Source organism: Fukomys damarensis, unplaced genomic scaffold, assembly GCF_012274545.1.
Source record: "Fukomys damarensis isolate Sample0158 unplaced genomic scaffold, DMR_v1.0_HiC HiC_scaffold_15, whole genome shotgun sequence".
Lineage (NCBI taxonomy): Eukaryota > Metazoa > Chordata > Mammalia > Rodentia > Bathyergidae > Fukomys > Fukomys damarensis.
The window spans coordinates 23,662,015-23,679,031 of NW_022900927.1; the positions used below are offsets into that span (position 1 = coordinate 23,662,015).

The 17,017-nt window shown below is 54.5% G+C and overlaps 3 protein-coding genes across 6 annotated transcripts in view; 1 reads left to right on the forward strand and 2 right to left on the reverse strand.

The window, feature by feature from the left end:
* The first annotated feature begins 686 nt into the window (after window positions 1–686).
* Shmt2 (serine hydroxymethyltransferase 2) lies at window positions 687–5,688 on the forward strand. The gene is made up of 12 exons (XM_010644630.3): window positions 687–839; window positions 1,680–1,877; window positions 2,358–2,437; window positions 2,604–2,804; window positions 3,105–3,186; window positions 3,293–3,415; window positions 3,537–3,676; window positions 3,987–4,152; window positions 4,367–4,466; window positions 4,552–4,707; window positions 4,798–4,905; window positions 5,024–5,688. The coding sequence occupies exons 1-12, from the start codon at window positions 807–809 to the stop codon at window positions 5,149–5,151; spliced, it is 1,515 nt and encodes a 504-aa protein (XP_010642932.1). The 5' UTR covers window positions 687–806; the 3' UTR covers window positions 5,152–5,688.
* On the reverse strand, window positions 5,507–11,568 carry Ndufa4l2 (NDUFA4 mitochondrial complex associated like 2). 2 transcript variants are annotated; one of them, XM_033763718.1, is made up of 4 exons: window positions 11,333–11,568; window positions 7,382–7,470; window positions 6,489–6,546; window positions 5,507–6,372 (listed from the first exon to the last, which is right to left on the reverse strand). In XM_033763718.1, exons 1-4 carry the CDS (start codon window positions 11,429–11,431, stop codon window positions 6,316–6,318), a joined length of 303 nt encoding a protein of 100 aa, XP_033619609.1. In that variant the 5' UTR covers window positions 11,432–11,568; the 3' UTR covers window positions 5,507–6,315. The 2 variants fall into 2 exon arrangements, with proteins under 2 accessions (XP_033619609.1, XP_010642933.1); XM_010644631.2 differs by lacking the exon at window positions 11,333–11,568 and adding an exon at window positions 7,811–8,016.
* A 2,685-nt stretch (window positions 11,569–14,253) lies between these two features.
* The window catches only part of Stac3 (SH3 and cysteine rich domain 3), a 10,201-nt gene continuing 7,437 nt past the window's right edge, over window positions 14,254–17,017 (reverse strand). For 2 of the 3 annotated variants that reach the window (XM_033763729.1, XM_033763728.1), the window contains exons 7-13: window positions 16,057–16,123; window positions 15,864–15,913; window positions 15,546–15,631; window positions 15,329–15,380; window positions 15,108–15,245; window positions 14,644–14,703; window positions 14,254–14,433 (exon numbers count right to left, since the gene is read on the reverse strand). In XM_033763729.1, coding sequence (XP_033619620.1) covers window positions 14,281–14,433; window positions 14,644–14,703; window positions 15,108–15,245; window positions 15,329–15,380; window positions 15,546–15,631; window positions 15,864–15,913; window positions 16,057–16,123 — 606 coding nt within the window. In that variant the 3' untranslated portion in view covers window positions 14,254–14,280. Of the gene's footprint in view, window positions 14,434–14,604; window positions 14,704–15,107; window positions 15,246–15,328; window positions 15,381–15,545; window positions 15,632–15,863; window positions 15,914–16,056; window positions 16,124–17,017 lie in introns of all 3 variants that reach the window. The other variant, XM_033763730.1, reaches the window with a different exon arrangement.

The window sequence follows — 17,017 nt, forward strand, 5'->3', positions numbered from 1 at the left end:
TTTTTTTTTTTTTTTTTTTTTTGGTAACTTGGTACCGGGGACCTTGCGCTTTCGAGGCAGGTGGCAGCACCATTGAGCTAAATCCTGACCCTGATGGAATTTTTTAAAATTTTTATTTATTTGTTTCTTTATTGTTTTTGTTTTTTTTTTGAGACAGGGTCTCAGTATGTAGTTGAGAATGACCTGGAACTCACAATGTAGCCCAGGCTGGTTTTGAAAGCACAGCGATCCTCCTGCTTCAACCTCCGGAGTGCTGGGATTACAGGCATGCCACCACGCCTGGCGGGAATTTTTTTTTAAAAAGGGGGAAAAAAAAAACCCGGAAAATATTCGGGACCATAAGGATACAGTCGCCCAAAATGTCTTTTCTTTTGAGAAATACTGCCTGGTATGGTGGCGCATACCTGTAATCCTGGCACTTGGGAGGCTGAGGCAGGAGGATCACTGAGAGTTCGAGGCCAGCCTGGATTACATAATGAGTTCAAGGACAGCCTGAGCTCCATAGACCTATGTCTTAAAGACCCTGTCTTTTTTAAAAAATCTGTCTTTCAGGTAACGTTCTCTGATCCTGGGGATACAGCTAGAGAATGAGACAGAAGAAGAAGAAAAGACTGAGGCAGAAGAAAAAAACTACAATTCCCAAAAGCCCACAGAGGGTTTTCATTGCGCATGCGTATGCCCCTCCCCTTCACTCCGGTTTCCCGGGTCGTTCATTACACGCACGCGCCCTAGGACCGGTCTTCTTCAGACCCCTTGCTGCTCCGCACCGGAGTTAGTGGCTGGACCTCCTGCGACCTCGAATAACCATGCTACCCTTCTCTTTGTTCTGTGCAGCGCGGGTAAGAACGGGATTCCAGATACTGGGTGACTAGTGGAAAGTCCCCACCCTCTACGTTAGTTCCCATCCACAAACTCTAGGGTTCTCTTGGCTTTTCTAGCCCACGTGCTCTGGGGCCACAGGGAGAAAATCTCTAATCTAGGAATCCCAGAGACCCCTGGCTCGTGTGGGGTGAATTGGGGCCCATTGTTCTGACGGTCAGACGCCCCAGGGCCTTGTGACCGCCTGTTTAACGTGGCAGTGAGGGAGAGGAGCTCACCAGATGCCAAGAAGACAGTACGCTGGCACACTAGCGGGGTTCCCATTTCCATTGCTCTGGAAACCACCTCTGCAGCCATGGCTTAACTTCTCTCCACTTGGTTTCTTCTTCCAACTAGAGTATCAGTTTGTGTACCTGCAGGAAAGCTTTTTTTTTGTTCCTGTGGGCAGGGAGGTTCTGGAATCTGGCTGACTCCTGAATTTGGGATACAGGGGCTTCTGCTGTACAGGTCTTGCCCTGTGGCTTTACAGAGCCGTCATGGGGTAAAATGGAGAGATTCTGAGGTGAGGTGAGTGGAGCCAATCAGAACTACCCCTTTCTTGGGAGCCTGAGGCAGGAAGAGTACAAACTGACCCTGTCTCAAAAGAAAAAAAAAAAAAGCCTACTCTCTGGACATTGATCTCAGTCTTGGCTCTCAACTAGCTTTTACATGTAGAAGTGGTGTTGAGAGAACTGGAACAGTGTCTGGGCAGCTGGCTGCCTGGTACTGGCCAGAGAACCTATGAATGTGGCACCTGAGAGTGATTGGGAAATTGTTTTTCCGAACAGTTTTTATCTGACACTGACTTTTCCTGTCCCCAGCCTCTGCAGAGATGTGGTCAGCTAGTCGGGATGGCTATTCGGGCTCAGCACAGCAAGGCCGCCCAGACTCAGACCAGGGAAGCAACTCAGGGTTGGACAGGCCAGGAGAGTCTCTCGGACAGTGACCCTGAGATGTGGGAGCTGCTGCAGAAGGAAAAGGACAGGCAGTGCCGTGGCCTGGAGCTGATTGCCTCGGAGGTGGGACCTGGGGAAATGGCAGAGGGTGGGCCATAGGGTAGGTACAGGAAGTAACAAGCTATCTTATTGCTACCTCTCCAGATCTCCCTGTCTTCCTCGGGGCCTTTCTGCTGGGCCTTATCATCTTCTCTTTACCATCCTCTGAAGCAAAGGCAGGGCAGTCCCATTTGATGGGGTTGGGGCATTAGAGAGCTTCCAGAGCCTTCTAGAGTCCCTACAATTTCATCTGCCCCCCCCAAGAGGAAAGAGGAGCCTGGAGATACCAGTTTGAGTGGACAGGTGGGGGACACCCATCACAGCTGCTCAGTTGCCAAGAAAGCTGCTTCTGGCTCTGCCCACCCCTGGCAAGGAACCCAGAGTGAACAGAGCTTCTTGTGCAGCCCACCTCCCCCTGCAGCCTTGGGCTTTGGCAGGGTGGGGCTATGGGAACTCAGGGAAAAGGGGCTCAATACCTCTGACATTGCCCCCCCACCACCCCAGAACTTCTGCAGCCGAGCTGCGCTGGAGGCCCTGGGGTCCTGTCTGAACAACAAGTACTCGGAGGGTTATCCTGGCAAGAGGTGAGGGCTAGACACCAGAGGGCTGGAGGGCAACGTCAGGGATGGCACTCCCAGTGGCGGAACCTTCCTGTACCCCGAGGTGCTTATGGAGCAGTGACCTTCCCAGTCCTTTGCTGCTGGTCGAGAGTCCTTTCTCTGTGCCCTTATGTATCCCTCTTCATGGCAGATACTATGGAGGAGCAGAGGTAGTGGATGAAATTGAGCTGCTGTGCCAGCGTCGAGCCTTGGAAGCCTTTGACTTGGATCCTACACAGTGGGGAGTCAATGTCCAGCCCTACTCTGGGTCCCCAGCCAATCTGGCTGCCTACACAGCCCTTCTGCAGCCTCATGACCGAATCATGGGGCTGGACCTGCCCGATGGGGGCCAGTGAGTATAGATACAGGGGATGATGGGTTTGGTGCGCAGTACTGATGTGGGAAAAGTTATTTATTGAATACCTACTGTGTCTCATGTAGATGGGACATCCCTCTCCCTATCCTGCACTGTTACAGTGGAGGAGGAAGATAAGAACCCCCCCGCCGTCACATCAGTGCCCACCACAGAGTGGACAGAGCAAGGAGGGTGGGGCAGGCTAGGCCAGTGTTCTGGGAATGGAGGCCTGTGGAGCCGGGCAGGGAATGGTTCTGTCGGGGGTTACTCCACTCAGGCCTGCTTCTTGCTTCCCAGTCTCACCCATGGCTACATGTCTGATGTTAAACGGATCTCTGCCACATCCATCTTCTTTGAGTCTATGCCCTATAAACTCAATGTGAGTGTTCTTGGGTGTGGGAGGTAGCTGCTCTGGCCCTAGTGTTTCTTTCCTGGGGGTGGGGGGTCCCTGTCTCAGGGCTTTAGCTGTTTATCTGTCTGTCCAGCCCCAAACCGGCCTCATTGACTATGACCAGCTGGCATTGACTGCTCGGCTTTTCCGACCTCGGCTTATTATCGCTGGTACCAGTGCTTATGCTCGCCTCATTGACTACGCCCGCATGAGAGAGGTTGGTGGGGGGCTGGAGTACTGGGCACTGCCCTGAAGGGTGGAGGGTGGGGAGGAGGGACAGCCTCGGGTGTGCCTGTCTGGGCCTTCCCAAGCTGAGGTCTGTCTCTATACCTGTCCAGGTGTGTGATGACGTCAAGGCACACCTGCTGGCAGACATGGCCCACATCAGTGGCTTGGTGGCTGCCAAGGTGATCCCCTCACCTTTCAAGTATGCAGACATTGTCACCACTACCACTCACAAGACTCTTCGAGGGGCCAGGTCAGGCTTCCCCGGGGTCAGGCCTTGCTTGTCCTTGCCTTCATGCTCACCCTTTGTGGATCTGAGAGGAATTCATTCCCATATACAGTCCCAAAGACTTCTGCTCAGTCTGACAGTTCAGTTCTCTCGCCTGTGATGCCTCAGCAGGGGATTTGGCAGTGGGGCTGGGAATCCATTGGAATCCAAGATAATCAGGCACTACTGAGGGAACTCAGGGCCCTCAAGGGCCCAAGCCAGCCAGCTTTCTCAGATCTCCCCATCCCTTTTTATTGAATTTCAGCCTAGATTCTGACACCCACCTTCCACACAGGTCAGGACTCATCTTCTACCGGAAAGGGGTACGGGCTGTGGACCCCAAGACTGGCCGGGAGATCCCTTACACATTTGAGGACCGAATCAACTTTGCCGTGTTCCCATCCCTGCAAGGGGGCCCTCACAACCATGCCATTGCTGCAGTAGCTGTGGCCCTCAAGCAGGTTGGGGAGCCTGCCCTTGTGGGGTAGGTGGGTGGGACTAGTGGTCTGGAAGCTTTATCCTACACCTTGCTAACTAGAGTTGAGATTGATGGAAGGTTGTGCCAGTTTGGGAGGGATCAAGGCTGGGGTCACAGAGCCATCCTTGCTGGGTATGGAGGAGCAGGAGGGGTAGACAAGCAATCTGGGGTCACACGTGCTGCTGTCTCCTCCCCAGGCCTCTACCCCCATGTTCCGGGAGTACTCCCTGCAGGTTTTGAAGAATGCTCGGGCCATGGCTGATGCCCTCCTAGATCGAGGCTACTCACTGGTGTCTGGTGAGCCAGAGGGTGGATGAGGGCCTTTGTAGCCTTCCAGTAGAGGTCCAGGACTCACCATTTCCTGATTATAACCCCTGCATAGGTGGCACTGACAACCACCTGGTGCTCGTAGACCTGCGGCCCAAGGGCTTGGATGGAGCTCGGGCTGAGCGAGTCCTGGAGCTTGTGTCCATCACTGCCAACAAGAACACCTGTCCTGGAGACCGAAGTGCCATCACTCCTGGGGGTCTGCGACTTGGTGAGACCTGGGGTCCAAGGAGGGAGGCTATACCTTGTGGCTGCCCTGTGGCCTTGACTGTGCTAATCCTCTCTGCTGTGGCTCTTCCAGGGGCCCCAGCCTTGACCTCTCGACAGTTCCGTGAGGATGACTTCCGGAGAGTTGTAGACTTTATTGATGAAGGAGTCAACATTGGATTGGAGGTGAAGAGCAAGACCGGTGAGTGGTCAAGAAAAAGCCCCACAACAAACCCATTTACACCCACTGCTTCCTCCCCCACCTCATCCCACTGCCTTGGGTAGATCTCTAACCGTGCATTTTTCCTCAACTCTCCTAGCCAAGCTCCAGGAATTCAAATCCTTCCTGCTAAAGGACCCTGAAACAATCCATCGTCTGGCCAACCTCAGGCAACGGGTGGAGCAGTTTGCCAGGGCCTTCCCTATGCCTGGTTTTGATGAACGCTGAAGGCCCTTGGGAATTGATACCTACAGGCTGGAAGTTACTCTCATTCACCTCACCAAGTCTGTTGGAAGAGAATACCACCTATTTCTTGGTGGTAGAGGGAAGGTCCCCCAGCCAGTCCATTCAGGGCAAGAGCCAAGTACAGTCTCTCTTCCCAGAAATTATAGCTATCTTTTTCTGAAACCAGATTTAGAAGGAAACACCCCCCCAAGCTTTCTGCCTAACCTGCCATTGTCTCAGTGTTACTTTTTCTTTTTCTTTGGGGGGGGGTGTCCTGCTGAGCCAGCGAAAGGGGTGGGCAGGCACCCTCCTTCCTGTTTTTATCTAATAAAATGCTACCCTGCCCTGGGTTTCTATCATGTGGGAGGGATCCCCTGGGCCAGCCAGTGATTCGGTGATTTGACTCCCTCAACATTTATTCCTCCCTCTCCTCCCACCACCACCACAAGGACCCCTGGGGCTGCAGCCTCCTCTCTCTGTCTCTGATCAGAGCCGACACCAGACGTGATTAGCAGGCGCAGCAAATTCAATTTGTTAAATGAAATTGTATTTTGCCCACGGCTGCTTCTGTTTGATCCCGGGGGACCAAGGGGAGCAAGGGAGGGGAGGAGGGAGTGGCAGGGGAGGCCCAGGTGTTCTGTGCTGCCAGTGGGGGAGGCAGCAGGCTGGGGCAGAGGAGGAGCTGCTGTTTGGCATGGGTACCCCGTCCTGGGCAGCAGAGGCAAGCTAGTCTAGCCTGAACAGCGCCGCCCCAGGGCTGGCACTCTTGAGAGCTCAGGCAAACGTGGGGCCCGCCACGTTCCTGCTTGGCACTCAGAGGCCCTTGCTTGCTGTTGGCTCACGTAGGCCAGGCTCAACACGTAGCCTGTGCCAGCCACACCCTGCAAGTCAGAACTGGGGGGCTGGTTTGGGCCTTTTGAGCTGAGGACCCAGTTGCTGCCTGCTGTCCTGACTCCCCTCCCCCTCGTGGGACTGAAGCCAGGGGTCAGTGTTGCTTCCGCTGCTGGGAGCAGGGTAGTGGGTGGAGCTGCCCCCCCTCTTCGTGGGAACCCGGCCTGTGTAAGCAGGAGCTGGGTGAGGTGACTAGACTGATGCCTTAGGGTCTGGGAACAGGCAGTGGAAGAAATGAGTTCCGTGGTTTACATCCAGCTAGCAGCCCAGCCTGGTTTAGAAGTCTGGCCGGTCCTTCTTCAGCTTCTTATAATCAGTGGAAACTGCAAGGAACTAAGGGAAGAGGGAAAAAAGGATTGCAAGCCCCACTTTTACTCCCAGCATGGGAGGGGTAGGTCTAGAGACCAGGTAGGCTGAGTAAACAGAAGGGGAAGCAACCCAGCAGGTACCTTGTATTGATCATTGGGGCTCAAGCGATTCCAGGGTTCTGGGTTCTTTCGGTCCCAGCTGTGGAGGAGAAGGGAGGGTTAGGGTCTCCTATCTGGAAGCCAAGACACCAGCTGAATGTGTTCCTCTAAGTTCCAGCCAGGGTCTCTGTCCCCACCTTAGTACATCCACCCCTGCCTCCTACTCTGGGGAGATCCCATTTCCTAGAGACAGAAGGGAAGGGGGCACGTTAGCCCGTGCTGATAAGTGAGACAAGAAGCTTGTCTCCATTGTCGATGTGGGGCTTGGTGACAGAATGACAATCCAGCCTAGGAACACTCCTGCTCACTGGCACCTGAGGTTAACCCTTCAAAACAGAGTCCTGGGAATCCAGCAGAGATCCCAATGGGTAGAATTTTGGTGAATCCCAGCAAGGCAGTGGGTGGGAGCTCCTTCTGCTTGTCCAAGGATCCTCCTTCCCTATGCCACCTCCAGCAGAACATAAAGTTTTAGGTGCTACCTGGGGTCCCCAACAGCACCCCCGCATGATTTGTCCAGCCATATCCCCAGTGCTCCTGCATGGACAAGAGGTACCCAAAAGCCTGAAGCAGCAGGCAGAATGGTGTCACCATGGCAACCAGGCCAGGAGCTCTGTGAGTTCCAAGGCCTGGAACTCACCAAGTCACCAGCCATCAGAAGAGAGGGGGCACTTTGGCCCAAGGTGAAATGGGGGTCTCCCAGGTAGGAGTCAGATGCAGCCCTGAGATGTCACATGGTACTGTGGGAGGTATACAGTCTGGGGATCCCTGCTAGGACCACCTATCCCCACCATCCCTAAGATGTCCATGTCTTCCTGCTTCACTTTGCCACCTCCCCACACCCAGGACCCTGCCTTCATCCCAAGCCCAGCCTTTACCAGACGTCAGGGCTGCGTAGGGCAAGTCGAAGCAAGTAGAGCGCAGCACTGCCCATGCCAAGACCGATGAAACTGATCATTGGAATGAGCTGTAGGGAAAGTCAGAGGGCATTTTCAGTCAGCCCCCTCTCCCCAGTTCCCACTCTCCCTTTATCAGCTTCCTTACTTGACCCACTTCCACCCAAGGTCTAGTCCTTCCTTCTCCAGGAAGAGGGGACCTGGAACCCCCCACCTCCCACAACCACATTCCTGGACTCCCGTATCCTATTGCAATACTAAAATCCAGGGATATGGGACATACTGCAAGAGTAGCTTGAGGGGTCCCCGAGGATATTGGGGGAACTGCACAGGGGCAGGGCTCTAGTGGATTTGAGGGTGGGGCAGCAGAGAGTTAAGAGTTAGAATCTCAGGTATGAGGACTAAACTCACCCCAGGATGTCTTTTGATCTGCCGATAGAAACGGGCCCCTAAGCTGGTTCCTGCCATATCGTCCTTCCAGTCCGGTCCTCTCCAGTGCCTCTGCACTATGCCTCCTTCTGGGATCCCGCCCCCCACTGGGGAGGGGTCAGCCCAGCCCAGCCCAGCCGTCCGCCTGCCTCCTCAAACTCACCCCACCCCACTGTTTGCTTCCTTGGTAATTCCAGGCATGAAGCAAAGAGAAATTGTTGGGAGAAACCAGAGATTTCTGCTCCCCAACTCTTTCCTCCAGAAGCCTGCACCCTGGCCCGTGGGACTTCATATCTGGGGCTTTGGATGTCTGAGGGAGGAGACTTATAGGCATCCAGGGACTGACTGAAGGGGAATTCGATGTGGGACAGGCAAGCAGATAGATCTCTAGCAAAATGGATGTGTGGAATATTCACAGGTGAGACCCAGAGTCCAGGGGCAGTGAGGGTTAGGGAGAGGACCCTGGCTGTTTGAGTCCACAGTTTAGTGGGAAGAAGGGACAGATGATATCACTAAAGATGCCCAGCTCTCTGGGCCTGGGTGGTCTCTCCAAGTTGCGGTTGGCCTGGAAGAATAGTGGTTGGAGGCTGGAGAAACCAGACCTATCTGACCAGGACACAGGACAGGAGAAGTGAATTGTGGCCGTTTGGGGGCTTAAGACATTTGAATGTGCTTGCCTCCTTTGAGTAGGAGTGAAGTGGGGTTCCCTCTGTACCTCTGGCTGAGGAACCAGGGAAGAGAACAGAGTGAAGGAAACAGTCAAACAAAGATAGATGTTGAAGGAAAGAGAACGACGGGCAGAGACAGAACTGTGAGCGATTGCCTAGTTCCTCAGCCAGTTCAGGTGTATGCTAGGCTGCCAGGGTGGGAAGGCCCCCCGCACCCCATCTTTGGGGAATTGGGGTCTTAGAGGTGCTGGAACCAAGCCTCAGTCCTTGTCTCCACTCCCACGCTAACCTCCACCACCCCTCTGCCCCTGGATCCTCCAGAGCTCCCCCTATGGAGGTGCCCGCAGGGGTGAGCTATACACCCGTTGCTGGGCCCCGTGGGGTATAGGGAGGGAGAAGCCCACTCCTGGGGGCCCCCTCCTTTTCTTGCACACTGATACCTCCTCCGCCCCCTCCGCTGACAAGCCGGCTGTAATTAGGCTGCGGGGTCCCCGGCTCTCCGCCTCCCTCCGGTGGATAATGAGATAAAGTGTCAGAGACACGGCGAGAACAAAGAGACAGAGACTCGCTGCGATGTGTGTGTGGGGAGGTGGAGGAGGGGGGCTGACAGGATGTCAGGGCTTCAAGCTGCACAGAGCTCTGCCTGAGCGCCTGTACCTCCAGCGCCAGGCCGTGGAGGCGGTGTCCTGTCGCCATGCCCCAGGCCTCCACTCTCTGGTACTAAAATCAATCCCGGAGCTCAAGCCCGAGTGGGTGCCCAGCTGGGTTTCACATCTGGCACTCTGTGGCACAGCTGGGGAGCAGGTCCCAAAGCGATGCTTGGCCCTTGAACTGTGCTCCTTTGCATTGGGGCGATCGCTCATTTCCTTCTGCCCCTTTTCTGTGTTCTGATGACCTGTGCCTGGCATGACCCAGATCCATCCTGCTTCTTTCCCAGAGCAACTACTCTTCCTCCTGTCATGGGCCTGAGGCCTGATCTGATGTATTTTATTTTATTATTCTGCTCCTTTCTCTCCGCGATTCTTTGACCCTTTACTGGCTTCTGGTCCAAGTTTTTGCCATTCTGTTTCGAAGTTCCCTTCGCTCTTTGGTTCTCATCCAAGGATCTCGGTCTCTGGGGCCCAGCTGGAACACAACTCACGGGGTTCCGGATCCCATTTCTCCCTTCCCTGCACTTCCTACCACAGTGATTCAGGCCACGCTGGTCCAGTGGGCTAAGGGATGGCAGGAGTCATTAGCCGCTGGTGGCACGAGGCTGGAGCTGCACTCTGAACACTAGACCGCACCAGGATACTAATCCCGGATCTGGCGGCGCAGCAAGTCAAATGCAGCTGGACTCGCCGAAGCAAGCTGTGGCCGCAAGGGCTGTGGGCGCGGATGCCCCCTGGAGGTCGAAAGGCTCCTAAACTCGGGAAGAGGCCTTGGGCGCCCCCTGTTGGGTAGCGTCGGCCCTGCGCTCCCACCATTTCGGCACTTAAATCCGCGCCCCGAATGTGTAGGTCCCGCCAGCCGAGTCAGTCTGGCTACTCCCGCCACCAAGGCAATGGGTCCCTCATCCTCCACTCTACTCATGTGAAATGGGGCCAGAAGGTGAAGAGGCGACGCGGAAGATTCTGCCTTGCCGGCTGCAGGCATCACCTCAGGTTCAGGCTGGTCCTTCGCTCCAGCTTGGCCTCAGACAGCTGCGGCTACATCTCCGCTTTGAGGCCAGTAGGTCCTGAGACTGCACTTCCTGCCTTTGACCTGGCCTGCCCTAGCCTTTGACTGCCTCTCTTTTGCCTCTTCATGCTCTGTCTTTTTAGGTATGTCTGTACCATATTCTGGCTGCATCTCTCTCCTCTGCTGCTGTGTCTTCCTGGCTTTGTCCTGTATCTGTTTCTGTCTCTCCATCTCTGTCTCCCTGTCTCTTCTGAAACTCCTTTCTGTCTCCCTCTACCGCTCAACCCCTCATTCTCCAGCTCCATTCCTATTCCTGGCCTGCTACCCCTCGGGGGCTGCAGCAGTCCAACTGGACAGCCTAGGGACACCTCGTGGCACTGCCCAGGGTCCCCCGCCTGGTCACCTCCAGACATCCGTCACCTCAGCCTCAGCCTAGGTCTTCCCGCCGCAGTTGTGGGGTGCGAAGGGGGTACCTGGGGGAGGAAAGCCACAATGCCCAGCATCTGCTCAAGAGCCCCAGGGTTGTGAACCACCCCCCGTCAGTATTAAGGGCGCCTGGTCCTGAGGCTCTGAGATGATCATGATTGCATCAGCCAGACTGAAGGGAGCCGGGAGCCTCGCAGCACGCGAGCAAGCAAGAGAGCAAGCGAGTAAGCAAGCGAGCGAGACAAAGACACCCGCGCCATCTGTTTATGCAAAGTGCTCTCCGCCAGGGACCCCGGTGTCCCTGTGCCTGGCCCAGTTCGGAGCACAGGGTCAGGGGTCTGCTCCCGCCCGGCACTCCAGCTGCGCCTGGGCTTTCCCCCTCCCCAGCACCTAGAAGAGCCATGGGGCAGAGGAACAGGAAGGAGGGGGCGGGGGTGTTGATGTGATTGGAGCGGACACGGCTGTTTCTTCAATAATGGATGGAGATGATGCGGACGGCGGAGCCGAGCCGGCCAGGAGAGGAGAGAGGAATAGAAATAGGGAGAGGAAGGTGGGGGCGGCAGACTCACCCAGACACTCACGCGCGAGCACGGAACGAACGCGTACCCGCGTTTGCACACACACACACACACACACACACACGTGCATCATACTGTCATTCGGGTACAGCTCACACCCAGGTACATACCCACGCACTGTCACCGAGGCACACACACCTGCAGACAGAGACACCAGAGCGACTTACACTCACCAGTAGCTCTTCTGGGTTTTCACACATACAATCCTGGTGGCAGATACTTGGAGACTCCTGAACGGGGGGCACACCCAGGCGTGACCAGTGTGCAGACATGTAGACACGCCAAAGCAATATGAACCCAGACACCTAGACACCCTGGGGCTTAGACAGAAATCACAGATAAGTGTGGATGGCAGGTGGACAAACCCCACAATACGGCCACATTCAGGGGCAAAGACACATACACGTGGGGCTACATCTCACACTCCAGGGCAGGAATGTACCACACATCGGGGTACTGATCCCCCACTAGACATAGCCATTAAGAGCCTCCACCCACTCACATGTGGGATCCGCCATCTGTGCCCTTCAGGTTGGAGAGTGGCTGAGAGGTTCAGGGCTCCCTGAGTAGTCCTTGTGAGCCTGTGAGCCTGGCACTGTAATGAGGTGGTGGTGACTGGAGGCGCCTGGGGCTGTGCACTCAGAAGCCTGCGCTCTCCCTTCTGAGGTCCTCAGGGCAGGTGGTGTGGACCTTGGGCTGCTGGAGCAGCAATTCCAGGACTGTTGGGGCCCAGGTGAGCCTTGGGGGCAGGGATGAGGGTGGCACATTGGTGGCATTGGTCTCAGAAATCCTCAAGCCCAACTGGCTTGCAAGATGAGAATTGAAGAAAGGATAACTCATTTCCCATGTTGTTCAATCTTTTGCCTTCAAGGAGCATTTTATGTATGTATGTATTTATTTATTTGAGACAGAGACTCGCACTGTGGCCCAGGCTGATCTCAAACTCTTCCCTCCTCTTGCCTCAGCCTCCCAAGGGCTGGGATTACAGGTGTGGGGCATCACACCCACTTTTTTTTTTTTAAAGAGTGAAATGGACTGTGAAGAGGGGTGGAATACAAGTTGAGTCCTGGACCCTAATACCCCGGCCTTTTCTCTGATCTATTTTCAATTCAGTCTGTTCCTTGGTCCAGACTTATGACCTTTGTGGTGTGCAGCTGCATCATCCATCACCCAGGCAGCTGCTTGTGGGAGTGGGAGGCAGTGGGGACTCAAATAAGGTCGCTGTCCTGCCTGTGGTGGTTCCCTGGGATGCGTCCTGGTCTGAGGGCCAGGGCTCCACCAGCTTACATGGGGCCCCACCGTGACATTGTGCCCTGTGTTCCCAGCACCCCTCCTTTGAGTTCAGCACAGCCTATCTCCTCGTTCCTCCGCCCCTCTTCTCTCGGGCCCTTTGCTTAATTTCCTATTAACTGCTGATAAATCCAACTAAACAGAAGCTCTAATTAGGGACAGCTGCCGGCTGCGTCAGGCGAGGGAGGGGGCGCCCCCCCGAGTGCAGGGGAAGAACAGCCGCTCTCTCTGCTCCTCCACACCCCCACACCAGCATCGCCGCCCAATGAGCCAGTAAATTGGTTTTGTTTCAGTATTGTGTGTGTGTGTGTGGGGGGGTCTTGGAGAGGAGCCTCCAGTTTTAAGTTCTTCAGATTACTTGACTAGGATAAGTCGGAGTCCTCAGCTGTCCCTCTCCGTGTACCCTCATGGTAGGTGGATCCGGAAGAAAAATGGGGCAAATATTGACTTGTGTGAGTGGGGTGTGTGCATGTGCCTGTGATCTATTTCAACCCAATCCATGATTAAAAGGGAGCTGCCCGAGTCTTCCTGTATGACCCTGCTAAAGCCCCGAGGTGTTTGGGACAGTCAAGGGCAAAGGAAAAAAGAAACGGAACCGGGTTCTGTAGCGAGTGTTCTTGTGTGCCTCCCTACCCCGCTTCACACCTCAGCCTTCGGTGACGTCCCGGGCCCTCCTCTTCCCCAACCCAGCTGAGCCTCTGTCCTCCCCACCGCCAGCAGCAGCAGATGGTGCCCGGGCTCCTGCTGCCAACCTTGCTAGGCAGTGCCAACCTCAGTCCTGGCAGACAACGGGCAGGCAGGAAGAGGAGATTCTGGGCCAGGTCGACCCTCCCCCACCCGCCATTAAGCTCAAGACCCTCTGCCTGCCCCACTCCAGCAACCACCCCAGGTGTCTCTCACTAGTTTACTCCCAGGTCCCTAAACTCCTGGTCTCATTCTGCTCCCTTCCCCACACCTTCCCGCTCCTCGCCACCTGCCGTCCTGACCGGGGCCGGTACATTTGCATATTTGCATATGTAAATTAAATTTGCATACGGCACACCGCAGGGGGGTCTCTGCCGGAGCCTTTAGCTGTCCGAGGAGCGTCCTCACTTGGTACCTGTCGGGAAAGGGCTGGGGCAGGGACCGCGCGGGAGGGGCTAACTCCCGCCCTCCGGCCTCGCTAGCTCCATTCCCGGAGGACTTGAGGAAGCGTTGCCATGGAGACGGCACGCACCCCACCCCCTCCCAGGCCTAGGGTCTCGGGCTTGGTGTCTGATTCTCTCCCCTTATCCACCCCCCTCCCGCCCCTGCCCATTCCCCGATCTCCAAGTGAGATCTTGCATCGCCCCCTGGCGGCCCAGCTCGGCGCTGAGCCAAGTTCCGCAACACAAGGGTCAGTCCACCGCTAAACAGCTAAGAGCTAGAGGGATCTACCCTGCTGAGCTCCAGCCACAGGGGAAGCAGGGTGACAACTCCAGTCCAGTTGTTTCTTCTCTACTAGCAGAGACCTCACCGGACAGATGCAACTGTTTCCCTACCTCCTACCAGCTTCAATTTAGATGGGTCGCGGTTACTCGATAGTATTAAGATGGGTCAGCAGGAAAGCATTCTTCACTCCCCTCAAAGTTGTCTTCTCAGGCTGGGCGTGGTGGCGCACACCTGTAATCCCAGCACTCGGGAGGCTGAGGCAGGAGGAGGATCGCTGTGAGTTCGGACCAGCCTGGACTACATAGTGAGTTCCAGGTCAGTCTCAACTACATAGTGAGACCCTGTCTCAAAAAAAACCCCCAAAAACCAAACAAAGCTCTCTTTTTGTCCCAAGTGAAAGAACAAACTTGTTATACTTTTGTCAAAACTTTAATAAATTTGCAACATTAGACAGTTCGTCCCCGCGACACCCCTCGGTGCCTCTTACTGGAGAAACATTCTTTTTCCGGCTCTTGTAGGCTGGACTCGAGGGGTTGCGGGTAAAGGCTGCTCTGGACACCAGGTGTTCTAGGCCCTAGGCCGGGAGAGGAAGGTGGGAACCAGTCCCTTTCCAGAAACTCCGTCTTGCACTGGTGGGTCTCCCCCAAGCAGCAGTCTAGTTGCTTTCACCCCTTTCCTCCCCAGCTTCCACTGGGCCCGCCCAGAATGGGGGATGGGTATCTCCTGCCTGCAGACACCCGCACACCTAAATTTCCTCCAGGAAGTCTGTGGGGAACAGCCCCACCTTGCGGCCGGTGTAGACCTTGACGTAGCCACCAGCTTCATCTCCCTTCTGCACCACGATCTAGGGCAGTGATAGCAAACGTTTTGGTGGCCAAGTGCCCAAAGTGCAATCCCAAACCCACTTATTTACTGAAAAGTGCCAACACTGCAATTAAATCTGAATGCTAGGTTTTACTTTAGAAAAAACAACTTTTCCAATATTCAACTGCTGGGGAGACTTGGCTCTCATGCGGACAAGAGAGGGTTCTGTGTGCCTACTGGAGCACTGATGCCATAAATTCACCACCACTGATCTAGGGTTAAAGGATTAAGGAGTAGGACAGGAATCAAGGGAAAGTCAGAAGAACAGGGGAAGCTGAGGTTACAGAGGCTCGCCCTAGCCTCATTAATGAGCTACAATATCCAAGAAATATGGCTGGCTGAAGAGCACTGAGGCCTGAGTTTGGGTTAGGGTACCAGAGCTACCTGGTCCTTCTTGAGAGTGATCTGCCCTATCTCGCGGTTCCCCACAAAGGATCTTGTTACGCGGTGCACACGTTCTCCAGCCCGGACGCGAATGATGAAGTTTGGTGGGAAAAATCCGACCTTCTCCCCAATCTTCCCCTTTGGAAGTAGGGAGAATCAATTTCACTCTCAGGTCCTAGACCCAACCCATACCTGGCCCTGACACCAACCGTTCCTCTTACCCGCCACCACTCTTCATTGGAGTCATCAATGACTATGATCTTCTCTCCTGGCCTGGGAAAGGAACGGAAGGGTTTGTCACATAACAGTCCCTGGTTGTGCCCCAGGCCCAGCCCCAAGAGGCTCCAAACCTGGAGTTCCCCCTTCCCCATAGGGAGCCCAGTTCTTCCCCTCTTTACTCCCCCATAACCCCCACCCCCTGCTCTAAAGGCCTCTCACGGGAAGTCCAGATCGTCCTTCTCCAGGGCTTTGAACCGATACAGAGCCACAAAGTAATGAGACTGCTGGAAGCCAGGCTGCTTGTGCTGGGGGTGAAAGTGGGTGATGAGTTTCAGCACTCCTTTCCTATACAAGGGGCATTTTCCAAACATTACATCCCAACTCTCCTCTAGGTTCCTGAGCTGAGAGTTTGCTGGGTGTGGTGAGGTGACGGAGAGGGTCGGGGAGGGTGATGGGAGCTTTTGCTGAGGTGGTCAATGGCATCAGGCCTAGGTTGGGGAGAGGACTGGGGTCCTGGCATAGGGAAAGGATTCTCACTTTGTCATCAGGAGTCTTCTTCTCAGCCTTCTTGTTCCCTTCAGGGTTTCCTGGGATGAGAAACATAGAGGGCAGCCCTCCTTCTCTTGCCCTTTATCTCCAAACCTGGGCTGCCCCTTACCTCTCCACCCGCTCTGCAGCAGCTGAGCCCGACCCTATCTCATCTCTGTGGATGGAAGTGGGTGATACTCACCATCCTGGTCTTTGCCTTCCTCTGGCTTGGTTGACTCTGGCTCCTCCTCCATCATGGCTGCTAGAGGCTAGAGGGGGCATCAGAGTTAGGGAGACATTGTCTTGGGAACCCATGCTTGTCCTGGCTCTCCAGTCAGGCCAGAGAACTACAGAATAATAGGATCTGGGTCATGGGAAGGAGACTTCGAGGAAATATCTAGTCCTAATGTAGAGACTTCCTCTGAAATGTGCTGACAGGTATGTTACCCACATTCTGCTTGATTGTAATAATGACAGAAGTTTAGTACCTTACAAAGTAACCCCACTGAGCTGGGGATTAGCTCAGTGGTAGTGTCCCTGCCTAGCATGAATAAGGCCATATGTTTGGTTCGTGGCACCACAAAGAAAAAGTAACCCTATACAATTTGGGAGCAATTCCTTATATTAAGCCTAAGTCAGTCTCCCTATAATCTCTAATTATTGGTTCTGATTTGCCCCCTGGAGCTATAAATGTATAACAAATATGACCCTCCTAAATATATGAAGACACCTGACATATCCTTTCTGGCTTTTCTTTTCTAATTATTTTCAGTCCTGCTGCTGGTGGTGGTGCATGTCTGTAATCCCAGCACTTGGGAGGCTGAGGCAGGAGGATTGCCGGGAGTTTGAGGCCAGCCTGGACTACATAGTGAATTCAAGGCCAGCCTGCACTACAAAGTGAGACTGTGTCTCAAAAACACAAAAACAAGCTGGGCATGGTGGCGCATGCCTGTATTCCCAGCACTTTTGGGAGGCTGAGGCAGGAGGATCACTGTGAGTTTGAGACCAGCCTGGGCTGCACAGTGAGTTCCAGGTCAGTCTCAACTACACAGTGAGACCCTGTCTCAACAAAGCAAAAACAAAAACAAACAAAAATTTTTTACACTCAAGTCCTACCCATGATCCAGATTTCAGGTACATTTTTTTTTTTTTTTTTTTTTTTT

Excerpts from the sequence above, each read along its gene's own strand:
- Ndufa4l2 (XM_033763718.1), bottom strand. The coding sequence starts at position 11,431 with ATGTCTGCACACTGGTCACGCCTGGGTGTGCCCCCCGTTCAGGAGTCT. Across the intron at positions 7,471-11,332 it reads AAAACCCAGAAGAGCTACTG|CTCATTCCAATGATCAGTTT; the intron begins GTGAGTGTAAGT and ends CTTTCCCTACAG. Across the intron at positions 6,547-7,381 it reads CTACGCAGCCCTGACGTCTG|CTGGGACCGAAAGAACCCAG; the intron begins GTAAAGGCTGGG and ends TCTCCTCCACAG.
- Shmt2 (XM_010644630.3), top strand. The coding sequence starts at position 807 with ATGCTACCCTTCTCTTTGTTCTGTGCAGCGCGG. Across the intron at positions 4,708-4,797 it reads TCCTGGGGGTCTGCGACTTG|GGGCCCCAGCCTTGACCTCT; the intron begins GTGAGACCTGGG and ends TGGCTCTTCCAG. Across the intron at positions 4,906-5,023 it reads GGAGGTGAAGAGCAAGACCG|CCAAGCTCCAGGAATTCAAA; the intron begins GTGAGTGGTCAA and ends CAACTCTCCTAG.